The sequence below is a fragment of the Cynara cardunculus genome, assembly GCF_001531365.2.
Source record: "Cynara cardunculus var. scolymus isolate 2C chromosome LG 6, CcrdV1, whole genome shotgun sequence".
NCBI lineage: Eukaryota > Viridiplantae > Streptophyta > Magnoliopsida > Asterales > Asteraceae > Cynara > Cynara cardunculus.
In genome coordinates this window covers 18,453,439-18,473,162 of record NC_037533.1, presented here as the reverse complement: position 1 = coordinate 18,473,162, position 19,724 = coordinate 18,453,439, and the positions used below count along the sequence as shown (strand labels likewise).

Genomic DNA, 19,724 nt, shown 5'->3' with positions numbered 1-19,724 from the left:
CCAATGCACATTATTACCTTTTCTTTTCATGTTCCATAGATACTTTTCACATATTTCACTTATGTCTTCACCATGTCTTCTCCTCATCCCTTAAGGTGAGATTCAAACCGATATTCACCATGAGTTATTAAAAGTTCTCTCATTCATCTCCCATTCAATTGCTCTAGAACTCTCGTTCTCGCTCTCGATCTCTTGATTCTTTGATCTTGGTGTAAATCGAACACATTTGTGGAGTCGTTTAAATATGTTGGATTTTAAATATATTGGATTTTAAACTGTCATCAATTTTTTTCATCGATATAATGTAATTGGAACCATAACTCTTATTTATTCAAATTGTATTAATATGTAAAGAACAATTGTAACTTATATCATCGTTAAATCTTCTCTAATAAAACCAGTGAAACTTCAAAATCGTTAAAATTCACGCATCCCGCCGCATTGCGCGGGTACACAACTAGTAAAAAATAATTTGAGCAAACATTCCAAATCATCAGTGTCCTAAAAGGCTAGCCACGACAAAGCCCGTGGCACACCATGGTTCAAAGTGCGGTATTTGTAACGTGAATTTGAATTTTCTTACCAGATAGTTTTTAGTATATAATATAATTTAAATTGTTTAATATCATTAACTTACTGAATAATAGTAAAAAACATATGTGTGTGTGTGTATTATTTCTCTCTCTTCACGTCAAGTTTTAGAAAATTCTATAAGCTTGAAATTTTCTCTTGTTTTCTTTAGAAAATCTGTTGAATACATTTTAACTGTTTTAAAGCATTTGTTGAAGATATTATTATATACCATAGAGGTGAGTTATCATGCAACCTTTTACATTTGTACAACCAATACAACTCATTCCCAACCGTACATTTAATTTGATGAATATGTGATTTCATAAAAGTTCTAATTGTTTTCTAATATAAAGTATTGATCATAATTAATGAACCCTAGCCATCTTTCATAAATATTTAAATCATAATAAATGAATTCTCATCATTTCTATAAATATCTCAATTAATTGGATTATATTGGTTATACAAATATGATGAATTGCATTTGAAACTATATATGGTACAACTTTGGATCTATTTTTGGTAATATCAGTATATCATAACACAACTTTCCAAATATAACCAAAAACCTTATTCCCAGTTCAAATTTTACATGGTTTTCAAACATAACCAAATCAAGGATTATTACATAAACTTTCCAAATCTAACCAACAACCGAGTGCCCGTTTCGAGTCCTGCTCGAAATAGCAAAACAAACGGGCAAACGCAGCTTCCGACCCAGAAGACAAATAATGCCGCAACACAATAATTGAAAGCAAAACAAAGAACCAAAAAGGTTCGGCATCAAGCAAATTACATGACTGAATAAATAAGCGAACTAAAAATCGGGTAAATACAGCATAAAATACAGAGGTTATAAGCTCGGAAAATTATTGAGATGAATCGAAGCAGCACAACACTAGGATCATATAAGATTAATGGTGAAGGAGACGTATGGATGAGTGTCGGCATCACCACCCAAGCTGCCCATGTTTCCATCGTCTTCAGTTTTCCAGAACGTGCTGCATATAACGATACACCGCAATTATGGCAAACTGTTATTCTCAGCAGCAGTGAGTTCAAAACAAACAAATATATATATATATATATATATATATATATATATATATATATAGATCAAACAAACAAATGTGAGGTGGGGGAGAAGGGGGGAGGGAGTATTGAAGAAGCTCCATTCCCTTTTCTTCTGTCTTATTTAATGTTAGAATGTTAAATACTCCCCTCGTCCCAAAATAAGTGTCTATATTTCTATTTTAGTTTCTCCAAAAATAAGTGTCTACTTCCCAATTCTATCCTTAGTTACTAAAGGGTAAAATTGTCATTGCAGTTGATTGAAAGAGGTAATAATTACGTATTTCTAAAACTGTGTGCCCTTTTCTTGTGGACATTTATTTTAGGAAGAAGGAAGTAATCTACAACATTGAGAGGTTTTAAAAAGCTCCATTCCCTTCTCTTCTGTCTTATTCAGAGTGGTAATGTTGACTGTTATATAATCTACAACATTCAGAGGTTTTTAATGTTCCAACACCAACACCCATATCCTGGATTCAAATTCTAGCCCAAAACAAGACAATTTTACAAATGGTCCACTTGATTATCTTCAATGGATAGGGTACCCACATGCAGAATTCAGTGTTTGTCCTTTTCTAGTCGTTTTCTTGTAAACTATGGACGAATCTGGTTTCCGTTTATATGGTTTCTTGAGTTGAAATGAGTAGTTTATGAATAGACCAAATCAAATGAACCCAGCGAATCCCACACGAAGTGGGGTCTAGGGAGGGTTAAGGGCCTGTTTGTTAGCAGCTTAATGGGCCTCCCAGCTTATTCGGTCAGCTATACATGACTGTTTGGTAGTGGCTTAATTATATAGAAAGTGACTATTCAGTAAGCTTCTAGGGGCAAGCTTTATGTAGAAAGCCAAGTTTTTTCCAAACTTGACACTCCTAATTAAAAAATACGCTCCTTCCATCTATGAAAAAACCCTCCCAAACAAAAACCTTTCCAATCCATACAAACAGATTAATCCACACATACAACTTTATCCATACAGGACTTAATGAAAAACCAATTAAACAGTCCCTAAGACGTACACAGCCTTTCTTCTGACCTCCGGGTAATTTGTAAATAAACCAAACAAATCCCGTGAATCCCACACGAAGTGGAGTCTAGGGAGGGTAAGATGTACACACCCTTTCCTCTACCCTCGGGGAAATTAGTGAATAAACCAAAAGAGCCCCGTGAATCCTAAAGTGGGGTCTGGAGAGGGTAAGATGTGGAAAACCATTCCTCTACCCGAGGGTAGTTTGATAATCTAATAGACAATTTTGATATAGGGATAAATGTGGTGAAAAACCAATTAGTGCCTTCCCAAAAGAAATAGATTTGGGTTTCTTGATATTGTTTTTGGTAGGTGTTTTTGGAGACGCGGTACTAGGATAGACGAGAGGAAGGAAGTTGGAGAGGTAGTGGGTGAGGCCGTGGGGGTAAGGTTAGCGAGTAGATAAATAGGTTATCAGAGTCCTAGGATAGGCAAAGGATTGTGTAGTTTTCTTATCTTGGTTTTGTTTCCTTGTACCTACTATTTCTACGATGTTGCGAACTTCTAACTAAGCGTAGTTTCTTTTTTTAAAATTTGGCGTATCTTCCTTTCTTGTCTCAAGTGCTTCTTTTTCTCACACTGTGGGCTAGACGACATGCCTACGTATATCCCCCCCCCCCCCAAAAACCCCGCCTCCAGGTGGGATTTATTGGACACGTTTGGTAAGGAGGCCAATGTGGATTTAGGAAGATTCAAACTTAGGGGCTGTTTAGTTGGTTTTTCTTTTAAGTCATGTGTGGATAAAGTTGATTGTGTGAATTAATCTGTTTGTATGGATTGGGAGGGTTTTTGTTTCGAAGGCTTTTTCCATGGATGAAAAGAACGTGTGGCTTTTTCCAATGTGGTTTTTCTTTAATCTGTCTGTATGGATTGTGTGAATTAATCTATCTGTATGGAGGGGCAGGTCTGGAAAAACTTGGCTTTCTGCATAAAGCTCCCCCTAGAAGCTTAAGCCACCATTAAATAGTCATGGATAACTACTGAATAAGCTGTGAGTCTTATTAAGCTCATTAAGCTGTTAACAAACACGCCCTTAGTCACATCCAAAACCAACATTTCTTATTGTTACACGCTATATGAGTATTGTTTTTAATCAAAATGGCATGGTTTTGATTAAATCCACAGCCAAACTACACGATCATATGCTCGTTTTTTGTAGTCTCTCCAAAGTTTAGGTATAATTATCAGTTTCTTTACGCAAGGAAATGAAGCTTAAGTTTGACGTCAAAAACTAACTAATTCGACAGTTGGAAGTCAAAGGTTTGGACTTCTCTTATGTGATCGAGGTTAGATCTGTTTCTTAATTACGGTCAGTGAGATAATGGAAATAGAATATAGATAGTATCAGAACTTACCTGTTAGAACTGTCGCAAAGACTTTCTAGGATTGAACGCACTTTCTTCTCGCTCTTCACAGACGGCGATAGCACAACAGACTGAAATCAAATAAAGGGTAATTATATAAGAATATATAAAGGAAACCAGCAAATGGTAATATGGAAGTGTTTAAACTCTTATGCCGGGTGGAGGGATTGTAGGATATAAATCAAACCAAATAAACCAAGTAAATCCCGCACGGAGGTACAGTCTGAGAGTAAGATGTACGCAGACCTCTTCTCAACCCCAAAGGGGTGAGAGGTTGTTTCCATGAACACCCCTGGCTTGTAAATAAAAAAAAAATTAAAAGAAACAAGAGAACAAGCTACAGGTGAGAATGTGTGCAATCAAGCAACGGATACATTAAGGGGTTGTTTGGTTGGTTTTCCATGGTCCTATATGGATAAAGTTGTCTGTGCGGCTTAATTTGTTTGGTTGGTTTTCCATCAATTCCTATGTAGATTAATCCGTGTGATAGATCGAGAAGGTTTTTGTTTGGGAGGGGCAGGTTTGGAAAATACTTGGCTTTCTGCATAAAGCTCCCCACTAGAAGCTTATTAAATAAGTCACTTTCTATATCATTAAGCCACTATCAAATAGTCATGTATAGCTGACCGAATAAGTTTGTGAGTCCCATTAAGCTCATTAAGCTGCCAACAAACAGGCCCTAAGCAAACAAGGCAATGGGGTCTGGAATACTTATACAAAAACAAAGCAGGAAAAATTTGCCATGATATATCTGATCAATGCATAATATCATGAAAAACAGATACAAATTTTTTAGTTTACCCCAAGATTACAATTAGATCAGCTCTTCATAGAATTTGGTTTATTTTATGGTGCTTCATATTTAAATCTACTAGTTCCACAGAAAATATTTTGTTGCTAATGAAGATAAAAGTGAGTAAAATAGGTTGAAACAAACAAGGAAACACAAAGCGCAAGATTAATAGTTACCACGGTGTTCCTCAGTTTTTTCATTTTTTTGTGGTTCCCCCTAAATATGACCCTCAAAGCATGTGTGATTAATTGTCATGTCGTTAACTTTTTGCTTAACCTTACAACTTCTTGGTGGCTCTCTTCTTGTTCAAGTTTTTTAATCAATCACTAATAGGGTTTGAGCTTGGTTTCAGGTTTACCATATGCCACTTTCATCATTGTAGCTTGCACGTAATTGTAGTTGTTGGAACATATTATGTTTTTGATTAAATCATATGTTGTTTTGAACAAGAATGTTGTGTTTGTAATGTATATTTGGAATGCGATAGAAAGTAATTTATAATTTTTTGTAATTGAGAACACTTATCAGTAACTCATATTCACCCAACACTAAATCATACAAAGGTTAAAATGGTAATTTTATGTCATTTAGACTGTCATTTCAAAACACTTACTACACAACCGTTTTTCATTCTACACTAAATCATAAGAACCTCTTAATCATTATGAACTAAATCATTTTGCAGTAAATCATTCAGCATCTACCAAATAGCCCCTAAAACTAGTGTAAAGTAGACATGTCACACAAGTAGATACAACAATAGACATGTTTAATTCAATTACCAGAAATGAAGGTGGCAATCCGTATCTCAAAATGCTCTCAGAAAATAAACGTACAGCACAAAAGTGCATCCACGAAGTGAAAACCTGCAGGAAAGATGGTGGCATTTATTTAGATAGTCCAGGAGAAAAGAAGACCCTTAGGGCTCATTGGGTGAGATTTGGAATTGGATTCCGTTCCAATCCTACGTTTGGTTTATAGCAAAATCTTGGATTCAAATCCCAGGATTTCAATGAAATCAACACAAACATTGGATTTAGAAATCCCATGGGGGTGGTTAATATTTCATGGGATTTCATAAGATCATTTTGTACAAATGTTTTAAAATATGTTAAAAATATTTGTTTTGTAATAATCAATTAATAAAAGGTAACTCTATTGTTTTTATAATATCCTTTTGTAAATTATGTATAAAGAATGGCAATTCCATTCCAAATTCTACAAACCGAACACACCAAAGATTCCAAATCCTTCCACGAAATCCAAATCCCTCAAAAACATTTCGTCAAACCAAACGGCTCCTTAATGACCAAAGAAGGGATTCAAGTTTAAACCAGATAGCCGAAAGGAGAGCATGATAATGATCATTGTTATCAACTTATGGACTATATAAAGTTGGTCAAATTTCCAATGCAGGATTACACTTGATAGATTCATCCACCACAGTACAAGAGACCACCTATTGGTTACACAAAACCAAACTCATTTGTTACGAATAAATAGCTGAAGAGGTGATGCATTACTCATGATAGCTGATTAGTGGCATCCAGAATTCACCACATATATAATACTCCCTCCGTTCCAAAATAAGTGTCCACAATTCTATTTTAGTTTGTCCCGAAAGAAGTGTCCACTTATAAAAGTAGTACCTACTTTCCAATTCTACTACTCTTAATTTGAGATGAAGAAATTCTTACTCCTTCTAATATTAAGAGTAAAATCGTAAATTTAGTTAACTAAAAAAGTGTAATAATTAGACATTTCTAGAACTATGTGAATGTTTCATTGTAGACATTTATTTTGTGGCATATGGAGTATGATAATTTCAACTGTCAAGTCTAAACCTCAGGTTCTTGCTTTCCTACTCTATGTTATATTGCAACCTATAAAATAGTGTTGGCAAATGCAAGACTTGTGTTACTGTATGATAAAAAGACTCATTTTACAGCCGAAAGTAGTAATTCCTAGAATCACGTCTACAGAGCTTATAAGTGATCTCAAAAAAATTCAGGTTTGTTAACCGATGAACAACTAGCAATTCAATAAACTCCCAGTTCATTGATAAGTTACTAGAATAAATTACCTTAACTTACAACAAGATTTAGTCATTTATTGCACGAGGGGGAGGTTCTGTTAGGAACCTAATTTTCATTAGGAATGGGGGGACCATAAACAGCGCGACACATGGTAATATTCATCAGGAATATGGACTATTCATCATGAATGTTGAATAACACATCCATATTCATAATGAATGTATTATTCATGATGATATTCATCCTGAAGAGGAACATGTGGCGCACTATGGGCAGTTCTCGGGTTCTCAATGAAAAACAAGGTTCTCAACCGAACTTTCCTCTATTGCATGACAACTGAAAGTGCCCATACTGACATTCATTGCCTCCCTATATTAATATCAAGTCCCTTACTCGGTTCCACGTCTAGTTGATTATATGGTTCAATCCAAACTGAATTGTCCCATGGCATTATGTAATAATAACTTGTGCAGCAGACCTGAATACGACAACATGAAGGACTCATTTTCCAGTTTAGAGATCAATGAGTCTGTATTCAGAAAAGCTCACACATATCATATCATATATGACACATACCGGCACATGATGGAAAATAAAGAGTCAAGGCTATTTACTTACAGCTTAAAGAGCTTAATGGTCTGAACGGCTTATTCACTCAGCCATATAGGAGTGTTTATTTACGGCTTAATCTGTAAGCCATTAAGCCAAAATGACTATATGGAATAGCCATGACCACTCGTCCCCATTAAGCCACCTCAAACAAATTAATACAGAAATAATCCAAAATTCTCTCTTTGCCTCCCTCAAACCCATCATTCTCCTGTCCCTCAGACACACAAATTTATCCAGACAGACAGATCTTAACCCATACAGGGCTTAATGGAGAAAAAAGTAAATAGCCCAATCTGCCATATAGAAAGCAATTTTTATTAAGGTTTGGTAGCCAGTAGTTGCGAACAAGCATCAGCTGGGGGCATGAACTACGCATAATAAGTTCAATTAATTGTAAGAAGATTCTCAGAGATGGAAGTACCTCTCCATAACTGGTATAACACCATTGCAAAAGAGAGCTTCTCAGGGATTCTTGGTCTTGCACAAGTTTTTCAAGCTCCTGTTTCCGGTTCTCTTGAGTCTCTGAACTATATTCGAAATCCCGAATCTGAACCACAATAGAAAATTAACAATCGATAGGAATCCTTTACAAAGTTCAATTTTTTATCGTCATGTTACCACAAAGATGAAACAAGAGATTTTCAGTAACATCTCTTCAACGACTCTACGTATTATATTAGGTTATTCAACCACAGTCTAACTTTGGTTGCAGATAAACAAGTTTTATGATGAAAACTCACTTGAAACCCTCTTTCACGTGCCTTGGTTCGAAAATTATCAGCATCACGGTTGAATAATGTCACAGTATAGATGGCATACTCATTGTCCTCATGTAGGTTCTTGGAGGATCTGGGGACCTAATACAATTAGTTCAATCAAAAGGTATAATTGCTGGAGCAATTTCGTTTAACTTGTTCCTACTGAAATATGAAATTTAGGAGCCATTCACTAGACGCTTATCGAGTAAGAACTTACCGGGCCACTTACCTTACCAAGTGAACATGCAAGGACCAGGAATCTTACCCAGTAAGAGGCATGGCAGCAACCGAGGTTCTTACCGGGTAAGTGAGGGAAAAGATTCTTACCTAGTAAGCGCTTACAGGGTAAAAGAAGTTTACCAGCAATCCATTTTGATGGCCAAGAATGTCACTTGATAAAATACGTGAGGGTGGTGACTTTTGTCGGTAAGCGTTTGGTAAATAGCTCCTTATATACAGTAATAGAAATAAAATAGAAAGGAAGAAATGCATCTCATGCCAAAAGATAAAAACTAGATACATATGATTAAGATTATGCAGATCTAAAACAAGTTTATAAAGTAAGAATTTTGAAAACTGACCTAGACATAAAGCTTTTGAATTTTGATGGCTTTACAATCCCACCGTTAAAATGCAAAGATGAAGGTGACTATAGGCTTATGAAAATGGAAGACAGGACTCCAGCCACAGACTTTAACCAACAGAATCGGATGACACCGAGGGGTTGTTTGGTTGTTTTTACATTAAGTCATGTAGGGATTTAGTTGTCTGTATGTATTAGGCTAACTTGTTCAGTTGTTGTGCTGTATAAACTGTCTGAATGACAGAAATGACTATTTTACCCCTCATTCCAATTATGAAGCAGAGTGGATCCCAATTATGAGTATCAGGAGATTTCATTTTTGGATTTAGTCTGAAAATTAGAATGAGAGAATTAGCCCTAAAAGCTAGAAAGAATATTCCATTATGAACATCAGGGATCAGGGATATCAACAGCAGAAATCAGCAGGATACAATTAAACAAGAATAGAGGTCTTACCACATAAGTTGTTAGTGTCTCATAACATGACAACCAATCCTTCTGTGAATACTTGGGGACAACAGCAATGAGCGTAATCAAATGCTCTGAAGTGACGAGATCCTCGGGTGTCACTAAATCGGACAGATCACGAACAGCTAAGCTAGAAAAGTAAATGAGTCAGGTCAGATTCATTATAAGAATAACAATAGATCATCATGTTAAAACCTGATGCACCAACCAAAATGAGATAATGGTGGCAGGCATCACCTCAACTCCAACGATTGGTAATGTTTTTCTATCTCTTGAATCATATGTCCTCATGCTACTTACAAGTTATAGATAGGTGTTTAATATATTTTTACCTTCCAGTCTGCTTTCTGTTAATTGCATTCAGTTGACTGCGAACATTGTTATACTCAGCAATACGAACCTGTCAACCCATCAAAAGCAGAAACAATTAGATGCAGCTAAGGCTAAATCCACTGATATATGTAGGACTGTCTATGGCTTTCTATTGTAGTTCAGAATATTCCACCTCCCAGTGTAACTAAGCACACATACATTTTTATCCCGAGGATCAAATCTCAGCTCATCATAACTAAGGGGCTGTTTGGTCGGTTTTTCATCAAGTCCTGTATGGATAAAGCTCTCTTGTGTGAATTAATTTGTCTGCATAGATTGTGAAGGTTTTTGTTTGGGAGAGTTTTCATAGATAGGAGTGTGTTTTCTAATTGGGAGGGGCAGCTTTAGAAAAAGCTTGGCTTTCTGCATAAAGCTCCCCCTGAAAGCTATTGAATAAGCCACTTTATGTATGATTAAGCTACTACCAAACAATCATGTATAGTTGACCGAATAAGCTGTGAGTCCCATTAAGCTCATTAAGCTGCTACAAACAGACCTTAAGCTAAACATGGTCTACTACATATATCAGTATTTTGAGACCTTTCAATTACACTAATTTTGTTAAAACTTAAAAAACTACTATACTGACACAAATAACAAGAGATAGAACAACTGGATACCTTAAGATCATCGTCTATCTTAGCTACCTGCAGATGAATACCATCCACAATCTCCTTAAGAGGAGCCATGGTTGGATACTTGGCCTCATCCCACACAAATCTACAATCATAAATTCACCAAATCAAATGCATAATCTTTCATCAAAGTCGATAGAAACTTTAAAGCAAATGAAAAAACATTACTTTGTAAGATATGAATCCACCGGAACCCCATCAATGGTCAAGGAACTACTAAGAATTCCCGATACCTTCTCCAAATCTTCAATCTGACGTCGTATCTTATGAGAAGCCGTTTCAATGAAGGTATTCGACTACACAATTCCACAAACAACCAATCTATCAATCAATTCTAAACAAAAGATGAAAATTAGGATAGAACACTCTAGAAATCATGAATATTAACCTTGATCAAGTCATCGCTGAGGGCTAAAAGCGAATCAAGGGTTCCAACACGAAGATTTGGGATATTAAACTGCAAAAACCACTCAAATTGAATCAGATAGCTAATGAAATAGAGTGAAGAGAGATTGTGGTGATTGATATATATATATATATATATATACATATATACCCTGTAGAGAGGAGTGTCGAATGAGTTTTTGGAGATGGATTCTTGTAAACGACTCCATAGAGAAGTAGCAGAGCTCTGAACAGGAAGAGAAGCTATCCAGTATCTGGTCGCCATTGTTACTGAAGCTTGAAATCAGTAACGGAGGTTTCGAATTGTTGAATTGAATTTATGATTTGCGACAGAGAATCAAAAGGGGGGAAATTAACGAGATCTCTCGTCTCTCCTCCCGCTGGCAGTTGTCTGTTGGATCCTGATTCGGGTAGAGACAACCCGGTCCCACCTTTTTCATTTGGGTGGTAACAACAAAAGCCATTTAAAAAAAAAAAATTAAGAGGTCGTTTATTTATCAAACATTGACCAGATAAGTGTTTATAGATAAAATTTAATACTATCATTTACTTATTGGATACGAATTTAGTCCATCAAAACGACATCGTATGCAACAATTCACCCGGTAAGCACTTACCATAAAGAGTCGTCGTATTCACTTACCGGATAAAACTCTTGGTCTTTGTCTCGCTTTTACCGGGTAATATTTTTGGTTCTTATTATATTAATCTGGTAAGGTAATATGACTTGACAAACGTTTACCTGAGTAAGCATTTGGTAAACGGCCCCTAAATAACGATTTTTGTATCTATGGTTTGTTAAAAAATTGCAACTTTCATGTCTATAGTTTAAAATTTTCGGTTGTTATTCTTATGATTTATAAGTCATGTTACTTTTGTTTTTATGATTTATAATTTATTGTTGTTTCGGTCCTTATGGTTTATAACTTTTTACTGTTTTGATCCCTTGTACTTAAAAGTAGAATAATATGAAGGGATGAAAATAGCAATAAATTGCAAACAAAACAATAAGAACGGAAATGGCAATTTCTAAACCACATAGATTGAAATGTTGTTTAAACCAATTACCTGAAGGGTAAGTGTTTACCAGTAAAATTTAACATTATTATTTACTTACCGGGTAAGATTTTAGTTCACTAAAACGACATCGTATGCAACAATTTACCCAGTAAGTGCTCACCGTGATAAGAGTCGTCACCCTAACTTACCAGGTAAGACTCTTGGTCCTTGTCTCGCTCTTACTGGGTAAGATTCTTGGTCTTTACCATATTCATACGGTGAGGTAATGTTACTTGGTAACCGCTTACCCGGGTAAGCGTTTGGTAAACAGACCCTTTATGGGTTCATTTTTTTTTGTTTTTACAAAAACAAATGCCTGTCAATCGTTCTATTTTTTTAAAGTAGATGACATATCTACGTACATCCCACCTCACTCGAATTAAATATCTGGAGTTTATTTTGTTCGGGTTATCCCTTCTCAAAATCAATCGAGTTCGATTACAATTAGTGATGCAAAGGAGCCAAGTCGAGTTCAACCCGACTTGAACTCGAGTTAATGGTCAAAAACGGTTCGGTGGGTTGACGAGTCTTCTTGATGCAGATTCGAACTCAACCCAAGGAAGATCCTAGCTCGATCTGAAAGCTTGAAAATATCGATCAAAACTGCGTTCCACAAAAAAAATTATTTGAAACGGCAAAAGATATCGATCACAAAATATGTTCGATTCAAGTTCCACCAAAAAAAGCTCGATCATAAATACATGCATATGAACATATACATATGGATCAAAAAAAAATTGAGTTCAATTACTATAAACTTGAGCTCGTATGCCCGGGATAGGCCCACCTGAAAACCTGGCCTAGACCGAGCCTTAAAGCTCAATTAGGCCGATTTTGTGTCCCATGCCTGGGCTAAGCCCACCAGGCCCAAAAAGCCCATCCCGTCCCACCAGGCCCGAAAAGCCCGTCCCATGGTCGGGCAGTTTCAGGCTAGATTTTTTCGTATCAGTGAAATCAAAAAACCCCGGACCTTAGGGGTCTGTGAATCATTTGGTTTGGTTTACGGTGCCTTCATAAAATCTTGTCAAACCATGAAAAGTATTCATATGAGATTCATATTTTCAAATTCCATTTTATGATCATTCTGTAGAGTCGACTTCCGCCCTCAACGAGCAGACCTGGACTCGCGATACTTCTGTGCAGAAGTTTATGCCATACAAAATGAAACATCCGAATACCAAAAATGTCGCTACGAACTCCGTGTATTGTTCTAGAAGTTTAAATGCTAGTGTTTTGAACACCTTCTATTCCTTTCGGAACGGATGATTCGATTTTATGATCATACTGTAGAGTCCAATTCCGCCCTCAACGAGCAGAACAGGACTCAATAAACTTCTATGCAGAAGTTTATGCCATACAAAATGAAACATCTGAATGCCAAAAATGTCGCTACAAACTCTGCGTATTGTTCTAGAAGTTTAATCGCTATTGTTTTGAATACCTTTTATTCCTTCCGGAATGGATGGTTCCAATGAAAAGAAGTTTCAATCCTCGGCTTCGGAGCTTTTGACTTCTTTAGGAGGTGCAAAACTCCGGCTAAGCTGAGATCTTGTCCAAGGATCCAACGGTGGCCTTTGAGCTGGTTGTGGGGCCGGGGGTTTCGACTGCCTAAGCTCGTTCTCCCTGTCTATGAACCTGTTGGTGAATAAAGACGTTTCACGATAAGAAATGTTGAAAAGAATTAAAATTACGAATATTTATAAAATCCAGAAAATTATGAAAAAGAATAAGAGGGTATGAGGATGCATTTGCTGTGTGTGTGAATAGAAACCTAAAACCGAACCAATTCAAATAGACAAGCCCAGTATATCCCACTTGGAAGTTGGTAGTAGTATCAGGGGAAGGTAAGATGTATGCAGACTTTTCCTCTACCTCAAGAGATAAACCGGCTTTTTAAGAGAAAATATAAAAGCTTAAAATTAATCATTACACTCAAATGACATCAAGAATATTACTCGTCCCAAAATAAATGTATACGATGAAAAATGGACAGTGTCAGAAATTTGTAAATTATTACACTTTTTAATCAACTAAATGACGTTTTACCCTTAATAATAGAGAGAATAATGAATTTCTCCACCTCATAATCAAGGGTAGAATTGGAAAGTATGCACTTTTGAAATTCGACATTTATTTTGAGACAATCTAAAATAGAAATTCGACATTTATTTTGGCACTTAATTTGAGACGTTGGGAGTATTAATCTCCAATGACCTTAAGTACGTCTTCGTTTGAGAAATTAATCCTTAAAATGTTACTATCTGATAAAAAAAACCTCAGAAATTCTACTGGAGATTATGCTCCTAGAGATCACTCAAACTAAAGAAGGAAGCAATATATTCATGTTTCACCATTCTAGATCAAAAGAGCACTTTGGATGAGACAAAGAGCACACATGATAGGACAAAACAGTTGTTCAACATTTGGTAAGACAAAACTGGAAGGAACATAACAGATAAAATGACCAATTTACCCCTAATGAATTGTTTATATATTTTGATTAATTTATTAAATATTAATAAAATAAATATCTTTTATAACAAAATATATCATTTTAAAGTTTTTTTTTATGAACCTGGATATCCAACCCGCTATGCAAGCAGACTAATCCCAGGGCGACCACCTACTTTGCAGATAGCCCGGAGTCACCACATTTGAACCTCCGTGGCCACAAGGGGATTTTTATTCCTTCTTAAATTTGAACCTGTGACCTCCTGGTACTTTTGACTTTTGGAGCCAAGCTCAAACCAATCAGGTACCACCTTTGTGGTTATCATTTGAAAGTTTTTGTCAAGATGACTAAAATGACAACAAAATAAAAGGTTTATGTAGTTTCATATTTTTATTTTATACCTTTTTTATATTATTTTTTATTATTAATATTTAATAATTTACATAAATTAATCAAAATATAGAAACCATATTAAAATAAGATTTTGAGAAGAGTAAAATGAAAGTTTTTGAAGAGCATAAAAAAATAAATAAAATTTAAAGAATGAATAAAATATAAAGAGGGAGATGTATTTATTGTTTTATAAGAGTATTACGTTTTATTTTGAGGTTAAATTGGTAAATAATAGGTTTGTTCCATCTTGTTTCGCCTTGTTCCATTGTGGGGTGGAACACACTTGTTCCACTTTGTTCCCATCTGTTCCACACAAAAGTCTTGCCAAACGTGGAACCCTGTTTTATTCTAAGGATTTCAAGGCAAAATAAGGGGAACAAATCTTACTCTATATACGCCATTGGTGCGGCATCACCAACTCGAATCCGAGTTCGAAGCACTCTCGTATATCCTCCTGCCCTATCTCTGCACCACCAATATATCGTTTAACCAATAGTTGATATCGAGTAAAAAGAACTTGACCAAATGGCAGGTTTGATGTTTACTTGTATCTGTAAGCCAGCTCTGTAAATAGTTTGTGAATAACATCATCTCCTCGCACAAAGGCAGCAGCCCGCCTAGCAGCAAAAAGGGTTCCCTGAACAAGTTACAAGACAGTTAAAACATAAGAATAAATTATTGCATTTTCACATTGCTTTGATAAATAACTGATGAACAGAAGCTCCAAAAGGTTGCAGAGATCTGATCACATAGCGGTACAATTGCATAACTCGCACAACCATAAACAGATTTACATCTAAATGAAAACAAAATCCGCTTTTTAAAAACAAGTGTTCGTAATATGAAACCAAGTAAGGGGTTGTTTGGTTGGTTTTTCTTTTTCATTTAAGTTTTCTATGGATAAAGCTGTTTGTATGGATTAATCTGTTTGTATAGACTGAAAAGGTTTTTTCATAGATGGAAGGAGTGTGTTTTTTAATTAGGAGGGGCGGGTTTGGAAAAAAACTTGGCTTTCTACATAACGTTCTCCCCTAGAAGCTTACTAAATAAGCCACTTTCTATACCATTAAGCCACTACCAAACAGTCATGTATCAGCAAGACGACGAAGCTGCACACACCTCTTTCCCAAGCTGCACCATGTTATCAGCAAGACGACGAACTTCTTTTGCCTATAACAATTACAAGGAGATAGAATAAGTAATAAAATGTCTATACTATATTATAAAGCATTTGATATGAAGTCTTAAAAATCATTTTTTATGCATCAAATATTGTTTATTGATGCATATTACTTAAAATTCAAGATTACAAACGATGCATGAATACAACTTTTTGAAGTTGCATGTTTGAATTGATATAACTAATTAACTGTTATACATAATCAATGTCAGGATAAACACTTCACTTTAAATATAAAAGATCTAAAATATAATTAGGATAATTATTAAGCTTAACAGAATGTTTAATAATTATCTTTATAAAACAAATTACATTACTAAAACTGAAAGAAATTACATCTTTATTTTAAATCTAAATAAATTTCAATCTGGTTTCAAACAGCCTAAAACCTTCTCGTTTTCTCTAAACCACAAAAAATGCGTATTATAAACCGACAAGGACAAAGAATAAAATTGAGATATATCGTGCTGCATTGCACGACTTTGTAAGAAATATTGGATTGGGTCCTTGTCATACAAGTACACTATAATGCATGAGTATCGATTCAATCGGTGCAAATTTACCAAAAAACAAGAAAATGTAAATTGCTAAGAGAGTTCACCTTGGCAACAGTAGTTTCTATGCGTTCGTGTTTCACCAGCTGCGAGACCATGGTCCTGCAGAAGCAGAACACTTTTAGGGCCTGTTTATTAGCAGCTTAATGAACTTAATGAGACTCACAACTAATTCACTCAACAATACATGACAGTTTGGAAATGGCTTAATGATATAGAAAGCGAATTATTGAGTAGGTCTCTAGGAGGGAGCTTTATGCAGAAAGCCAAGTTTTTTTTCGAAACATGCCCCTCCCAATTAGAAAAACACTCATACCTAGTAGCGGATCCAGAAACTTTTATAGTTGGGGGCACACTTAGGGGTGTAGAAAAAAAAAAATCAAAACCAAATAATTCATCCGGATGAAAACAGTTTTGGGTTTTCCTTTTCGGCTTAAACGGTTCAGCTAACCGAATAAAGATAACTTATTCAGGTCGATGTTCAGTTGACTTTTTGCTAATTTATCGGGGTGTATAGTTTTTATATTTTATATTTCGAACGAAAATATCAGTGTGTGTTGTAAATGGACCAATTAACAATCAAGATATCAAGTTGGGGGGCCCTTGCCTTGTTCTTGTTGGACGTACAATAAGAAAATTTACTAAACAAATCTTTCATAGTTTTTTTTTTTTATATAAATTGGTGGGTTTGTTGGGGGCCTAGGACCCCTACCAACATAAACTAAATCCGCCCCTGCTCATACCCGTCTATGAAAAAAACCATCTCAAACAAAACCTTTTTCTATATACACAGACAGATTAATCCACACAAACAACTTTATCCATACAAGACTTAATGGAAAACCAACCAAACAGTCCCTTAGTTGTCTTCCTAGGTGGTATCAGGTGTGTAATGGTAGATAAAAAGAAATTATCACGAACCTGAGCATGGACATTCGATGACCAGTAGGACGATTGAGCTTCCTGAACTTTGTCATGATGCTTAACCAGAATAACAGAAGTAAACACCTGCAGTGAGGATTGTGAGGTTAGAGATAAGATTACACTGTGTTCCCAAAACCCTTTTTACGGTGGAAAGGAGAGGGAGGGAAAGAGGAAAGTAAAAAAAACGTGTTCTTGAAACCTTTTTAGTAAAGACAGGAAAGGAAACGGAAGGAAATAAATCACAAGTTTCCTCCCAAAACTTTCCTTCCAGATTTGGGAGAAAAGGGAAGGAAAGAAAGAAATTAAAACCCTTTAAGAAGATTATTAGAATTACAAAACCACCCAACCTTTCATAATAAAATATTTGAAAAGGAACACCTTTCCTTTCCTTTCTCACCTATTCAAGAACATGAAAAATTATTTTCTTTCTTTTCCTTTGCTTCCTTTTCCTTCTCTTTAGAGAACACAAATAAAAAAATTATTTTCCTTTCCTTTCTTTTGTTTTCTTTTCTCCCCAAATTCGAGAACACAGCATTAGTGAAGAAGGGGGAGTTGTTTTGTTGTTGTACTCATTAAGTTATTTGTTCTTAATACTTTGACAAAAGGATTCCTAGAGTGAAGTGGGCCAAAATAATAAGGGCCCGTTTGTTAGCAGCTTACTAAGCTTCATGGGACTCATAGCTTATTCGGTCGACTATACATGATTGATTGGTAGTGACTCAATGATATTGAAAGTGGTTTATTCAATCAGCTTTTAGGAGGGAGCTCCATGCAGAACGCCAAGTTTTTTTTCAAACCTACCCCTCCGGCCTCCCAATTAAAAAACACGCTCCTCCCATTTATGAAAAAACCCTCCAAACACAAATCTTCCCAATTTATGCAAACGGATTAAATAAATTAATCCACACATACAGCTTTATCCATACAGGACTTAATGGAAAACCAACCAAACAGCTCCTTAGTCCACTTCCTTTTTTAAGGCAAAAGGGGATGTTCATTCATTCTTTCAACGATGTCGAATGAAGTATGATATGTACAGCTTTAGATGTATATAGATCAACCGACAAATGGGAACATCGAGTTGATAGAGGATCTACACCAAAAGGATATTACACTAGCCGAAACTATTGAAATAACCATACCACAAGGATAATTATACTCCCTCAATCCCATTTCCCCTCCTGATTTTGGATACTCAAACCTCGAACTTCTGAAATTCAAACTTTACATTGATGTTTAAATTCTTTTAGCTCGTTATGTTTTCCATCTTTAAAACAATGTTTGTAGATCAATCGAATTACCGATTTTTTCTCTCTACCCAAAACAGCTCTCGTCGATTTTGCAGATTAAAAACCAACACATTTGACCCTTAAAAGTCAAAAAGGACTCTGATTTAAGGTAGCATCAATAAGAAAAACTCATGCTTACTCCCCCACTAAAATCTAGAGATTGGACCCTGAACTGTGTATTATCAGATTCTTGTAAGGGGCTGTTTGGTTGGTTTTCAATGAAGTCTTGTAGAGATAAAACTGTCTTGTGTAGATTAATCTGTCTGGATAGAGTGGGAAAGTTTTATTTTGGGAGGGTTTTCTCATAGATGGAAGGAGAATGTCTTTTAATTGGGAAGGGCAGGTTTTAAAAGAACATGTGTATAAAGCTTCCCTCTAAAAGCTTATTTCTATATCATTAAGCCACTACTAACCAGTCATCGTATAGCTGCCTGAATAAGCTGCAAGTCACATTAAGCTCATTAAGCTGCTAACAAACAAACCCTTACTGTTTTTCTTTAATTGGCGAACAGGACGGGGCACTACGCACTTAATGGTTGGATTACTACAGCTTCAGTTAACGAACGCCAAACAATTAATTGCTACCAAATCAGAAACACGAAATTTCATTATGTAATCAAATGAAACAACTAATAATATAAAAATATAGAAATGTGTATCTCAGTTAAAACCCTAACAAAATATGAAAACCAAAATTGATCATCATGCACATAGTTAGGCATCCCGTATGTGTGTGCGTCAGTGCGTGTATGATAACAGTGAGAGCGCCGGGAGAACTAACCAGTGGAGTCGGAGGAGCTGCTGCTACTATTGCTGCTAGTGTCAGAGAGACGGTGAAGACGATGATCCCGTTTTTATCATAAGAAAGCGGGATAATTATAGAAAAGTCACCTCCAAAAGTTGAACTTGTGACAGAAATTACCCTTCAAGTTTTAAAATCCACAACTACAGTCCTTGTTTATTTTTCTTTTCCTTGTAACAAAGTTTGTGTTCGTCAAAGTCAATGATTAGAACGTGAATAATCATTATCCTTAGGATATTACTAACCATCGCTATCAAAGTTGTTTGGGTTAAAGACTAAGGGGTTGTTTACTAGGCGTTGACCGGTCAGCAACGCTGACTCGATCAGCAGTCAGCTTGTTTACTAGACTATCACTCTGACTGAAAATTGACCAA

General features: G+C 35.8%; 2 protein-coding genes across 3 annotated transcripts; both read right to left on the bottom strand.

Moving 5' to 3' along the window:
* Window positions 1-1,129: 1,129 nt before the first annotated feature.
* Window positions 1,130-11,098, bottom strand: LOC112514416 (V-type proton ATPase subunit C-like). 2 transcript variants are annotated; one of them, XM_025120881.1, is made up of 11 exons: window positions 10,849-11,095; window positions 10,681-10,749; window positions 10,461-10,588; window positions 10,278-10,377; window positions 9,618-9,685; window positions 9,274-9,415; window positions 8,217-8,333; window positions 7,898-8,023; window positions 5,611-5,694; window positions 4,027-4,106; window positions 1,130-1,574 (listed from the first exon to the last, which is right to left on the bottom strand). In XM_025120881.1, exons 1-11 carry the CDS (start codon window positions 10,960-10,962, stop codon window positions 1,478-1,480), a joined length of 1,125 nt encoding a protein of 374 aa, XP_024976649.1. In that variant the 5' UTR covers window positions 10,963-11,095; the 3' UTR covers window positions 1,130-1,477. The 2 variants fall into 2 exon arrangements, with proteins under 2 accessions (XP_024976649.1, XP_024976650.1); XM_025120882.1 differs by lacking the exon at window positions 8,217-8,333 and having other exon boundaries at window positions 10,849-11,098.
* Window positions 11,099-12,941: 1,843 nt separating this feature from the next.
* On the bottom strand, window positions 12,942-19,398 carry LOC112514957 (50S ribosomal protein L17-like). The gene is made up of 7 exons (XM_025121609.1): window positions 19,330-19,398; window positions 17,257-17,343; window positions 16,383-16,437; window positions 15,721-15,771; window positions 15,147-15,238; window positions 14,989-15,066; window positions 12,942-13,391 (listed from the first exon to the last, which is right to left on the bottom strand). The coding sequence occupies exons 2-7, from the start codon at window positions 17,310-17,312 to the stop codon at window positions 13,241-13,243; spliced, it is 483 nt and encodes a 160-aa protein (XP_024977377.1). The 5' UTR covers window positions 17,313-17,343; window positions 19,330-19,398; the 3' UTR covers window positions 12,942-13,240.
* Between the last annotated feature and the right edge of the window lie 326 nt (window positions 19,399-19,724).